A 12,573-nucleotide genomic window follows, 5' to 3' on the forward strand; every position below is an offset into this window, starting at 1 on the left:
CCCACCCCTGAATTTCCAGGAATTTCCTAATTCAGGGTCAGCAACCCTAGGAACTGATCCGGACCCTGACTCCAGCCCTCAATAAAGGCCATGCAGCGAGGTCCTTATTTGTTTCAGTTCCTGGGGAAAGCATTCCTTTCAGCCAGGGACGGAGGGGGAGAGAGTCCCCCCCTCCCGGTCCCCCCCTGTGGGATGGCAGATGGCAGAGGCCCAATACCTGCACCATGGCATTTGGAGATCCCCCCCCCACAAGCACGTACGTGATGGCTTTGGATGCTCTCTGCTTCCCCTCCCTCTTTAAGCTGGAGTAGCCAGCGCCTTTGGCTCTGTGACCGGCTGCCGGCTGCAGCCTTTGAACATGCCTCCCCGTAAGAGCCGCTCCCTGGCAAATCGCTGCTGCAGTAGATCCCGGTAGGTCCTTTTCTTTCAGAAAACAAAGTGGGCCGGGCGGAGGGAGGGGGGGAGCTGCTTAGGGTATCTGAGCACGGCCGAGAATTGGAAATCTTTCCTGTAGCATGGCCCTTACGTAATGCGTGGGAAATGGAGCGTGTCATTAAGAAGAGCGCATGGTGCTTACAGGGAGAGGCAGCCGCATCCCTGGTCCCTTGGAACTTTTCCCTCCATGCTTCGGTCACTTAGATGAAAGGCATCTCCTTGTTCGCCCATCCGGCTCTCCTGTTCTGGCCCTGCAGGGTAGGGGAGATTCCTCGGTCAGGGTCTTTTACGCGTGGCACTGCGGATGGCAGACGTTTTGGGCGCTGCAGTCATAGAATCCTAGAGTTGGAAGGGACCTCCAGGGTCATCTAGTCCAACCCCCTGCACGATGAAGGAAATTCATAACTACCTGTCCCCCCACAGTGATCCCAACTCCATGCTCAGAGGAACCCCTCCAAAAAACAGAATCCCTGGCCTGGAAGAAATTAATCTCCCGACCCCAAAGTAACAATAGGCATTTCCTTAGGCATGCAAGAAAGGGTCACGAGCCAAGCACCCACACGATCCCTTCTACCTGCCAACTCACAATCTGCCTACATTCACAAAATCCACAGACCTCGCTCAGTCCGGAAGGTCTGGGGCCAGTTGCTTTCTCTCGGCCTCCTTCTCTGCAGGGTTGTTGTGAAGACTAAACGAAAGAAGGAGAATAAAGTACATTGCCGGGAATTCCTCAGAGGAAGCATGTGATTTTTTTTAAAGCAGAGTTAAATCAAAATTTAGTTAACGCTCAAAATCCAATTCCCTCTTTGCAGAAATGGGCTTTAACAGAGTTCATATTATACAAAAGTGAATGGATGTTGTGCAGAAGCTAAGGGTGACAATTTGGGAAGTGCTTGGTTTGAATCTCTGTCACAGGCTCTTCGGATGGCCTCAGTCAAGCTACTTCCGCTCAGACATGCTGCCCTGTCTGCAAATGGAGATTACCCTGCCCTGCTCAGCAGGGCTGTTGTGAAGATTGCAACAAAGTAACAAATGGGAATACTCTAGTCTATACTAATGCCCCGCATTCTAGTTTAAAGAGCAATCATGCCTGTATGGTCCAAAGTCGTATCTTCATTTATTTAGATCCTGACTCTCTCCCCAGTCGTTCTTCTCTCCACCATTTTATTCTTGCAACACCCCTGTGAGGTAGGTTCGACTCATAGTGTGTGACTGGCCCAAGGTCAGCATCCATGGCAGAGTGGGTGTTCAAAGTCGGGTCTCCCAGAACCTATTCCAACCCTCCGAACACTGTGCCACGCTGACCCCCAACTTTTATTGAATAAAACTGGTGTCATTTCTGGAAAACAAGTTTACAGTTGTTCACGGGGGTGGCAGGTTATAATGGATGAGCGAGAGGGTTGTGAGTGTCCTGCATAGTGCAGGGGGTTGGACTAGATGACTCATGAGGTCCCTTCCAACTCTATGATTCTATCATTCTATGATTCAGGCTTCCTCGGGAGGTGGTGGGTTCTCCACCTGTGGACATTTTTAGACAGAGGCTGGATAGCCATCTGACGGAGAGGCTGATTCTGGGAAGGTTCAAGGGGGTGGCAGGTGACAGGGGATGAGCAAGAGGGTTGTGAGTGTCCTGCATAGTGCAGGGGGTTGGACTGGATGACCCAGGAGGTCCCTTCCAACTCTATGAAACTCTGTCTCAACATCTGGAAGAAGTTCCTGACAGTCAGAGCGGTTTCTCAGTGGAACAGGATTCCTCAGGAAGTGGATCTGTGGACATTTTTAGACAGAGGCTGGATAGCCATCTGACAGAGAGGCTGATTCTGTGAAGGCTCAAGGGGGTGGCAGGTAACAGTGGATGAGCCATAGGGTTGTGGGTGTCCTGCATAGTGCAGGGGGCTGGACTAGATGGCCCAGGAGGTCCCTTCCAACTCTATGATTCTATGATACGTTTAGGCTAATCCTTGAAAGATCTTCCCTACCTTACCTTTTTGTTAATGGCTAATCTGAAGAAGGGCTCTGGCAAACCCAGAAGCATGCAGTTGTTATTTTGCAGTAATTTGGGTGGGTGGTCCTCAGAAGAAAGCAAAAGAAAGTCAGAGAGAAGCCATGTTGGATCAAGCCAATGGCCATCCCGTCCAACACTCTGTGTCACCCAGTGGCCAAACCCCAGGTGCCACCAGGAGGTCCACCAGCAAGGCTGCAAGAACATAAGAGTAGCCATTTTGGGTCAGGCCAATCACCCATCCAGTCCAACACCCTCTCTCACACAGTGACCCAAACCCAGGTGCCATCAGGAGGTCCAACCGGCAGGGCCAGAACTCCAAAATCCCCCCCTGTTGCCTCCAAGAACCAAGAATACAGAACCTCAGTGCCCCAGACAGATTCTTCCCTCTTTATTTTGTGGCTCGTTGCCTGTGATGCACCTCCGCTCCATCGATTTATCCAACCCTCTATGCTTGTGGCCGTCATCAATCCCAGCGGCCGTGAATTCCACGTGTTCATCATTTTAAAAGTCACGAAAGAGCATCTCTTTCAACTTTTGATCCAAACACCAACAGAGCTACTCAATGTTAGGGTTGCCACCCTCCTGGTGAAGCCGGGAGATCTCCTGGAATTATCATTCATCTCTAGAGCAGAGATCAGTTCCCCTGGAAGGAATGGCTGCTTTGGAGGGGGGGGGGACTCTGTGGCCCCAGACCCCGCTGAGGTCCCTCCGACCCCCGACCCTTAACCTCCAACCCCCCAATCTCCAGGACGCTCCCAAACCAAAGTTGGCTGCCTCCTCCTTCTGGAGACGTGTCCTTAACCACAAGGCGGCTAGTCTGTTGATCTCTTCCCCGTTTCCTGCCTTCTGGAGCGTCTGTGGGTGAGAAAGCCAAGAAGAATTCGTACACTTTGGAAACCCGATAGGAGGCAGCAGCAGCTGATCTTCTCTTCGCCTGTCTAAAAATAATCAGTACTGGGGCTCGTGCTGGCTCCTTGCTGGGGAGCAGACAACTTTCGTCCGAATGGTAGCTGCCACCCCAGGAGGAACTTGACTTGGGGGCCTTGGGGGGTGTGCCTGAAGGTAAGGCGCTTGACCCAAATTGATCTAACAACAAACCTGACTCAAAGCCCGATTTTCCAACCTGACCTGACACAGCTTCCCCCCTCCCCACTAACCTCTCTCTCCGCCACCCTTTTCCTCCTACCTTCTGCTCCCCCCCTCTTCAGACTCCTCCGGGCTTCCCCACTGCAAGCAGAGTTGCCAGATCCAGCCTGGAGATTTGGGGAGGGCCAGGACCCCAGTGGGGTATAATGCCAGAGAGCCCACGCTGCAAAGCATCCATTTCCTCCAGGGGAACTGATCTCTGTAGTCTGGAGAGGAGCTGTCATTCCAGGGGAGCTCCAGGTCCCCACCTGGAGGCTGGCATCCCCACATTGTTTTACTCTTTGCCATCCTAGAGGGCGGGTGAGAACTCTACTTTGTGCCGGAATGATCCCAAGAACTTTTTTCGTGTTTCGACAACATGTCTGATGTACTATTTCAAGACAGATGATGTATGAAAACATCAGGAGGCACAATTCAGGTCTCTCTCTCTCTCTCTTTTTAAAGTGATTAAGTTTTAACAAACTCCTGTCTTTTTAGCATTTCAGTCCCCAAAGTATAAAGAAGGCATTCTCCAGCTTGAGAAATGAAGCATTTTTGAAGTTGGTTTTTAAGTCGTGAATGTTTGCGTTGTACTCATTTACGGGCCGATTTTGTGCACAAACCCGAGAGCCTCTCAGCTAAGGGGATGGAATAGGAAGTTTTGCCACAAAGAAACAAGATTTAGAAGCCATGAAATGATTGTAGCATCAGCCAATGTGCTTTCCTTGGTTTTTAAAGTCCCTTGATTTGACTGGTATCTCATCTTCAGGAAGATGGCCGTAATTCCGGATAACTCAACGGCAGGGTTTTGAAAAGCCTGATTTCAGTTTATTGTTGTGTGGACACAGGTATACTTTTGAACACGTGCAGATAAGAATAATTTGCTGCATTTGTGCCTGGGATTTTATAGTCTGAAATCTTAACCATCCATGTCAGAGTTCCAGTTTATAAAATAAAATGAATTAGGGAAGGGTCCATAAGAGATTTGGGTTATTTCTCTGGGAAATGCCAATTGCACGTATTTCTCCTATATATACTGAATGTAGGTATTTTTTAAAAATAGGTTGAATGGCTATAGAGAATGTGGATATGCTTAACTTAACCAATGGAAACAATGTAAAAAAGCAGGATAGTTATTTACATAAATTTATATAAATATAAGAGCCTCTTGTGGCGCAGAGTGGTAAGGCAGCAGACATGCAGTCTGAAAGCTCTGCCCATGAGGCTGGGAGTTCAATCCCAGCAGCCGGCGAAAGGTCGACTCAGCCTTCTATCCTTCCGAGGTTGGTAAAATGAGTACCCAGCTTGCTGGGGGGTAAATGGTAATGACTGGGGAAGGCACTGGCAAACCATCCTGTATTGAGTCTGCTATGAAAACGCTAGAGGGCGTCACCCCAAGGGTCAGACATGACTCAGTGCTTGCACAGGGGATACTTTTACCTTTTTATATAAATATATTTATTTATAAAAATATATGGCAGTATATATCTGTTACAAAAGCCAAACGCTATAAGCCTCGCTGAACCCTTAGGGAAGCGTGGCATAAAAACCTGAAAAATAAATAAATAAAACCATTTTCTTTTTACACAAATGAAAACGCACAAACAGTTGTCATCCCTTTTTCTCTGCCACCCGCAAATGACATTTGTCGTGCTAGAACAGACAAGCGGTACTCCTAAATGCAGAAAAGAAATCGAGTTTGAGGTTCAGCCAGAGCGTCCTTACCTACTTATTGTACAAAGCCATCTCTCCTTGTTTTTCTGCTCCACGGAAGATGTTGCCTTAACCTCTGACAACTATAAAATAATCCTGAGGCCAAAACATTAGCGATGAAATCAAAAGCACAGTGACTTAAGACAAGTGATTGGACACCAGAATCCATTAAAAAGAGAGGGGGGGGGGGAACAATCAGCAGATTTCAAATCTATAAAACAAAGCAGGAGAGAATAATCAGTGCTCCAAGGCACTCGGGAACACCGTCCCTTTAGTGTAGCCCAAAAGGCTAAGGGAGTAGGTGCCAGCAGGGTACCTCTGAAAGCAGAAATTCCAGAACCAGGGCTCATTCCGCACACATAGGGTAATGCACTTTCAATTGGCAGCTGGATTTTCCTGTGCGGAACAGGAAAATCTACTTTTAAAGTGCATTGAAAGTGCATTATCTATTGTGTGCAGACTAGGCCCAGGAGACAGCAATAGAAACGGATTTTCCCTGAGTACCTGTTAGAAACCTGTATTATATACTGGGAGGGTAGCCAGGTCCCAAATGATTTAAAAAGCAAAAATGAATATCTTATCTATTGGGCACACCTAAAACATCTCTTTGTGTACCCCACAAAGGACTACAAGTTCAGACCTAACACATTACGATCAAACTGATTTTCATCAGATATCCGTATACACATAGTTGTGTATAACTCCCCCCCCCATTTACAAGGGGGGGGGACTTCTTTAATCTGATGTGGCTGGTTCTGTTCCTGAAAAGTATTCATATTAGCGGAATCCTCTGCCGGCAAATATTTCCTCCCCCCCATACTGGAAAATCTTGCCATGTGTTTCTCTGCAAAAAGGTCCAAAATGGGTGCGAAATGTTATATACAACTGTGTGTACCTATATATGATTGAAACATGTTAGGTCTGAACTTGTTGGCCTTTGTGGTATACACTCTGAGATGTTTTAGGTGTGCCCAGTAGATTAGATATTCTTTTATGTTTTTAAAATATTTTGGAGCTCTGATGATAAATTGTTTCAGTTTTTCTGTATTTGGTTTTATCCCTAACCTTTGCAGTTCTGACCGCCTGGTGGAGTCTGGAAATTTCCTACAACTGATATCTAGGCTGCAGAAATCAATTTCCCCGGAAGAAAAAGACGAGTTGGTTTTCATACCCAGCCTTTCATTAGCCGGAGGAGTCTCAAAGCAGCTTACGATCGCCTTCCCTTTCCTCTCCCCACAACAGACAGCCTGTGAGGGAGGTGGAACTCAGAGAGCTCTGAGAGAAATGCTCTGTGAGAACAGCTCTATCAGGACTGAGACTAGCCCAAGGTCACCCAGCTGGCTGCATGTGGAGGAGGAGTGGGGAATCAAACCCAGCTTGCCAGATTAGAGGCCACTGTTCTTAACCACTTAACCATGCTGGAGAAAATGGCTGCCTGATAGGTTGGATGGTAGGAAGTTACATCCTGCTAAGGTCTTTCTCATTGCTTCATCCAGTCTTCAGGAATTTCCCAAGCCAGAGTTGACAGCTGGATAACAGGCTGGAGTTTGAGCCAGTTCAAGTTGTCCCACCTCTTCCTGCTCCCGCGTAGGGGAGCATTTTTCCTGGAACACCTTGTCCGTCCCAGATTTGTGCTCCTGCATAGAGCCGGGGAAGCAAAGTTCCAGTGAAGAAACGGATTGGAAAAAACTTGGAGATTTGGGGTGGGGAGGAGTTGGGGAGTGTGTGGTTTGAGAAGGGGAGGGACCTCAGCAGGTATAATGCCATACAGTCCACCCCCCCCCCCAATGCTGCCATTTTTCCAGGTGAAGAGATCTTGATTGCCTCGAGATCAATTGTAATAGCCAAAGATCTCCACTTGTCACGAAGAGAAAAACGAAAGAGGGAAGAGCAACGGACATGGCCTTAAATCTCCGGGAGGAAGGACTGGGTTCCAAAATGCACTAAATATCAAGAGATAAATGGGAATATCTTGTTTCATCCCCCCCCCCCCCCGTGCAAGTTTTTAAACATTCATTTTGTTTTTGGAAGGGCGACTGACTAAATGCGGGAAGTGATGGAAATTGCCTTTTGTGGCACCGACAATTCTTCCGCCTACGACATCAGCGGCGGCTTCTTAAGGAATGTCTGCTTTTTGGATGCCCTCAACTTGGTGCCGCACGTCTTCCTCTTATTTATCACTTTCCCTATTTTGTTCATTGGTGAGTAATCTTTCCGCTACCTAGAACTCTCCTTTCCTTTCCTTTCCTTTCCTTTCCTTTCCTTTCCTTTCCTTTCCTTTCCTTTCCTTTCCTTTCCTTTCCTTTCCTTTCCTTTCCTTTCCCTTCCCTTCCCTTCCCTTCCCTTCCCTTCCCTTCCCTTCCCTTCCCTTCCCTTTCCCTTTCCCTTTCCCTTTCCCTTTCCCTTTCCTTTCCTTTCCTTTCCTTTCCTTTCCTTTCCGTTCCGTTCCTTTCCTTTCCTTTCCTTTCCTTTCCTTTCCTTTCCTTTCCTTTCCTTTCCTTTCCTTTCCTTTCCTTTCCTTTCTTTTCCGTTCCGTTCCTTTCCGTTCCTTTCCTTTCCGTTCCTTTCCCTGTATGCTATGTCCATTTAGGATCATACTTAATATGATATGCCCAGTATTCTCTATATGCATGCTCCATGATGGGGTGCCAAACTTGAGGTGGGGCTTGGAGACTAGGATACATTCTGCAACTCACATTTTTTTCTATTGTAAATCTTGCCGAATTTTGGTTGATTTAAACCCGTATCTACAGCCTTCCTTTCTCCTGATTTTAAACATGTCACCCTTCTGCATTTGCATTGTCCCAATTTTCAGTCTCTTTCCAGCTTGATTGGGGGGGGGGGATGTCCAGTGAAGCTCCAGCAGTCATTGAAGGAGCACAAGGCTGGCGAGTGCTTTATTTCCTGTCCTTTGACTCCTGGTGATACAGCCAGAGCAAACCAGGAGAGGGGCAAGTGGAGCAAGAGGCTGCTTGGGAAGGGAGGGGAGGGGGTAGCAGCCTCACAGAGAACGAGTAGGGGAAAGTAAACCCAAGAGGACACCTTCAGGCAGTGAAAACCTCCAGCTCTTCTTCTTTTCTTCTTAGTTATTTCATTTCAATGTCTTTATTTCAGGTTGGGGAACCCAAAGCTCAAAGGTCCAGATCCATCACAATACATGGCTACACTTTCCCGGCCACAATTTACGATGGATCCTGACGTTCACCCTTCTGTTCGTGCATGTGTGTGAAATAGGAGAGGGCATCGTTTCTGATACGTAAGTTCTTGGGTTTGGGGACCAATTGCACAGAAAAACTGATAACGGAGGTGCCCACGTGTTCCAAGGTTGATGTTTTAATTTTTTTTTTTAAGAATCTGTTGGGAACTCTCATGAGCATGTGGCCTCAATGCAACAGCTATTATGTAGGGTTTTATTTATTTGTTTGTTTGTTTATTAAACATACCCCGCCCCTCTCAACAAGTCAGCTCAGGGCGGCTTACAAATAAAAGGCAAATAGCCTTTACAATAATAAACACAATAAAAAGACTAAAAACAACATTCCCCCCCAGTTAAAACATAACAATCAAACAGCACAAATAACCAAGCAAGGCAGATGGCAGACAAAAAACAGAAACAACTCCCCAATTCCCATGATGCCACCTGTATCATGCCATTATTTATTTATTTATTTATTTATTTATTTATTTATTTATTTAGATTTATATACCGCCCTCCCCGAAGGCTCAGGCATATTATTGGCATATGATGGAAGAACAGGCAGTAAGATGTCATTGGGCTGGACCCATAGATCGATCGATCAGCCCCGGTATTCCCCTCCTCCCTTGGAAGGGCAACCATGTAGATCCATGTTATGGAAATCCTGGAGATTTGGAGCTGATTTAGAGCTGAAGTCTGGGGAGGACAGAGACCTCAGTGGGCTGGACAAATACTTCTGGATGCTTTAGGCTGATCCTGCATTGAGCAGGGGGTTCTTCTTCTTCTTCTTCTTCTTCTTCTTCTTCTTCTTCTTCTTCTTCTTCTTCTTCTTCTTCTTCTTCTTCTTCTTCTTCTTCTTCTTCTTCTTCTTCATCTCTAGGAGGTGGCTTAAGACGGTTTCATTCAGGACTATGTTTGGTTAAAACAGTCCTAAACTGTGATTTCAACATTTTGGTTTCAAGTGTTTTTAATACACTCTCTGTATTTGTAGCGTAAGCCACCTTGAGCTCCCTAAGAAAAAAAGGCAGCTAATAAATGTTTAAATGAATTAATTCAAGTGCTGTAGTTCCCAGAGGGAAAATGGCATTGCCTTTTCGGTTTATGTTTCCCTGTTGTACTTTACACCATGGTGCAAATGCTTTAATATACCTGATTGATATTCTTCTTCCATGAAACTGCCATTGTCCTTTCATTGCCTCTATGCATCACAGAATCATGGAGTTGGAACAGGCCTCCATGTTCATCTAGTCCAACCCCTTGCAGAACGCAGGAAACTCCCAACTGCCTGCCCACCCAGAGTGACCCCAATTCCTTAATCCCCCCTCTAAGAAAACCAGAACCCCCGGCCAGTCTGGCTTGGAGGAAATTCGTTTCCTAGTCCCAAAGTGGCGATCGGCATTTCCATGGGCATTCAAGAAAGGGCCACAAGAGTCAAGCACCCACACAATCCCTTCTTGCTTATTCAATGTGTGTAAGTTTACAGAATGAGAATGCAGTCCCAGTCTGTAATGTTCTCCCTTCTGCCTGGAGACTCTCTTCTCCTTGGAATTCGCGTGAAACAAAATACCCACCACTATGAGGAGAGTGTGGGAGTACCTCATGTTCTGCTGGTTTCTTTGCAGACATCTAAAGTCTCGCCACCTGCACCTCTTCCTTCCAGCTATCATGGGATTTGTAGCTGCCACAACATCGATAGTCTATTACCACAACATTGAAACATCAAATTTTCCAAAATTACTTCTGGGTAAGTAGCTGTTCTTTCCTGTTTCCGGTTCAAAAAGCCGCTTGCACAAACCATGGGTCCTTTAGGACAGGGGTAGTCAACCTGTGTCCCTCCAGATGTCCATGGACTACAATTCCCATGAGCCCCTGCCAGCGTTTGCTGGCAGGGGCTCATGGGAATTGTAGTCCATGGACATCTGGAGGACCGCAGGGTTGACTACCCCTGCTTTAGGAAACAAGGCTGGCGTAGCCTCAGAAATGCTGCAAACGGTCTTCTACTTAAGAGGTGTGCAAACGGTTCTTAAGAAGTGTGAAGAAATGCATTTTCTCTGTGAAATCATTGAGCATTTTCACAGTCCCCCCCCCTTCTCTGGACAGACCAGGCAGAGAGGGGTAAGTCAGTCCAATGGCTCAAATTCTTATCAGTCAAATGAGTTTATCCAAAGACAAAGAAACAGTCAAGTTTTCTGTCTTCCTCCAAGCAGGGAATAAGAGATCTGGAAGACTTTAGACCAGACAGCCTTCAGGTATAATCTCCCGGCAGGAATTCCTGGAGATTCTCCAGGATGTGACTCTTTGACCCAGCTTGGCCTGTGCAGTGGGTGGGAAAAGAGAGGTGGTAAAATCCCCTGGCAGCAAGGAAGGAGGGCTCTTTGGGGCTGTGTCCCTCAGGGCAATGAGCTCTCTGAACTGTATCTGGGGCAGGCAGCCATTGTCCATGCCTGGAGTGCTAAGGGAAGCTTCAAGGTAATGGAGCCAGTGTAGAGAGCTGTAATTTATTAAGATAAGGAGCCTGTCCTATATTTTAACATATGATATGACATGTATAGCAAGAGGGATAGAGGATTTGGATTTCACCTAATTCTTTTGGATCCTTTGCTCAGTCTGGTGCTGTGCTAAAAGTCTACATGTAAATATTTTCTTTTTCATACTTTGGATGCTGGTAGTGGCTCTCTCTACCACATAAAACTCCACTGCCTTGGATACCCTATTATAAAGGGGTGCCAAGAAGGGAAGGGCTGGCAGAGGCAAGCAACTATTATTCCATGGTTGCACAAAACTGTAAACTAACCCTGTAGTGACCAGGTGCTGGACAGCAGAAGACACAAAGGCAGGGCCTCAGAACTCTAAAAGGAAGCTGGGAGTCCTGACATTCCCAGCGGGGAATTCCATACTCTGGTCAGGGTTAGTGGCAACATTTACCAAGATTGCAGGGCGGGATCTCTTTAGAAATTGGAAACCTTTTGGAGTGGGCAAGGTAGATTAGGGCCTACAGGCCTGTTTCACCACAAGAGGGTGGAAACTGGTAGACTCACAAAAGACTCACAAAATTTGTGACAGGATATGAGCTTAGAGGCTCATCAAAGCTCCTCCCCTGCTACAATTTTGTGGGTCTTTAAGGTTCTAATGGACTCTTGCTCTTTTATACTGCTACAGGCAGACTAACATGGCTGCCCACCTGTATTTACTCATTCACTCACTCCACAGCTCTGTTTCTGTACTGGGTCATGGCCTTTGTCACCAAAACCATCAAGCTGGTCAGGTATTGCCAAGATGAGGTGCCGCTTGCCCAACTGCGTTTCTGCATCACCGGCATCATGGTCGTGCTGTATGGGTTGCTGATGGCGGTGGAGATCAACGTCATCCGTGTTCGGGTACGTGCTTATAGCATCGACTCTTCATGGCATTACATGGCATTATTGAGAGCCAGCTTAGTGGTGTGGTTGAGAGCTTCAGCCTCTAATCTGGGGAACCTGGTTTGCTTGCTGCTCCTTCACATGCAGCCAGTTGGGGGACCTTGGGCCAGTCAAGTTCTCTTTGAGCTGTTCTTTCAGAACAGTTCTCTCAGAGCTCTATCAGCCTCACAGGGTGTATGTTGTCGGGAGAGGAAGGAAAGGTGATTGTAAGACACTTTGACATGTGTCATAAAAAGGGGGGAGCATTGACCAGTGTGCAGCCAGATCCATTGGCCAGATCCAGATCCAGTCAGTTTAAAGTGAAACTGACCAATAGCGTGCCCTGGCAGGAAGATCTATTGTGAGGCTTTTGTATATAAGTTGGGGTTGGTTGTGGGTTTCTTCAGTTCAGTTTTCGCTTCTTTATACCATCATGCTGAGGCCACGATACAGAGCTGAAATGAATTCTCCATGCCATGGCTCGAGTCTGCACTTTGCTTTTTATCCTCTCCCAGTCCGAATAAACCCCTCCCCTCTGCACTATATTCAATTTCCTTTTTGATTTTTGGCATTTTAAATTTGCCCTCTGCAACATCCATAATTGATCTGCGGTGACCCTGCCTTTCCCCCATGATATCCAGGAGCAGATATAAGTCGCTATATTTGAAGACCCGGATTTTAAAGCCTCCAGTATAAGTGCA

At 46.9% G+C, this 12,573-nt stretch overlaps 1 protein-coding gene across 13 annotated transcripts in view; it reads left to right on the plus strand.

The window, feature by feature from the left end:
• Nucleotides 1–291: 291 nt before the first annotated feature.
• ABCC9 (ATP binding cassette subfamily C member 9) overlaps nt 292–12,573 on the plus strand; it is a 73,683-nt gene continuing 61,401 nt past the window's right edge. For 3 of the 13 annotated variants that reach the window (XM_077340216.1, XM_077340221.1, XM_077340223.1), the window contains exons 1-5: nt 3,315–3,502; nt 7,310–7,479; nt 8,393–8,534; nt 10,097–10,218; nt 11,685–11,851. In XM_077340216.1, the coding sequence (XP_077196331.1) occupies nt 7,323–7,479; nt 8,393–8,534; nt 10,097–10,218; nt 11,685–11,851 (588 nt within the window). In that variant the 5' untranslated portion in view covers nt 3,315–3,502; nt 7,310–7,322. Of the gene's footprint in view, nt 412–3,303; nt 3,503–7,309; nt 7,480–8,392; nt 8,535–10,096; nt 10,219–11,684; nt 11,852–12,573 lie in introns of those variants that run through there. The other 10 variants (XM_077340222.1, XM_077340224.1, XM_077340214.1 and 7 more) reach the window with 9 other exon arrangements.

The sequence above is a fragment of the Paroedura picta genome, chromosome 5 (assembly GCF_049243985.1).
Source record: "Paroedura picta isolate Pp20150507F chromosome 5, Ppicta_v3.0, whole genome shotgun sequence".
NCBI classification, from domain to species: Eukaryota; Metazoa; Chordata; class Lepidosauria; order Squamata; family Gekkonidae; genus Paroedura; species Paroedura picta.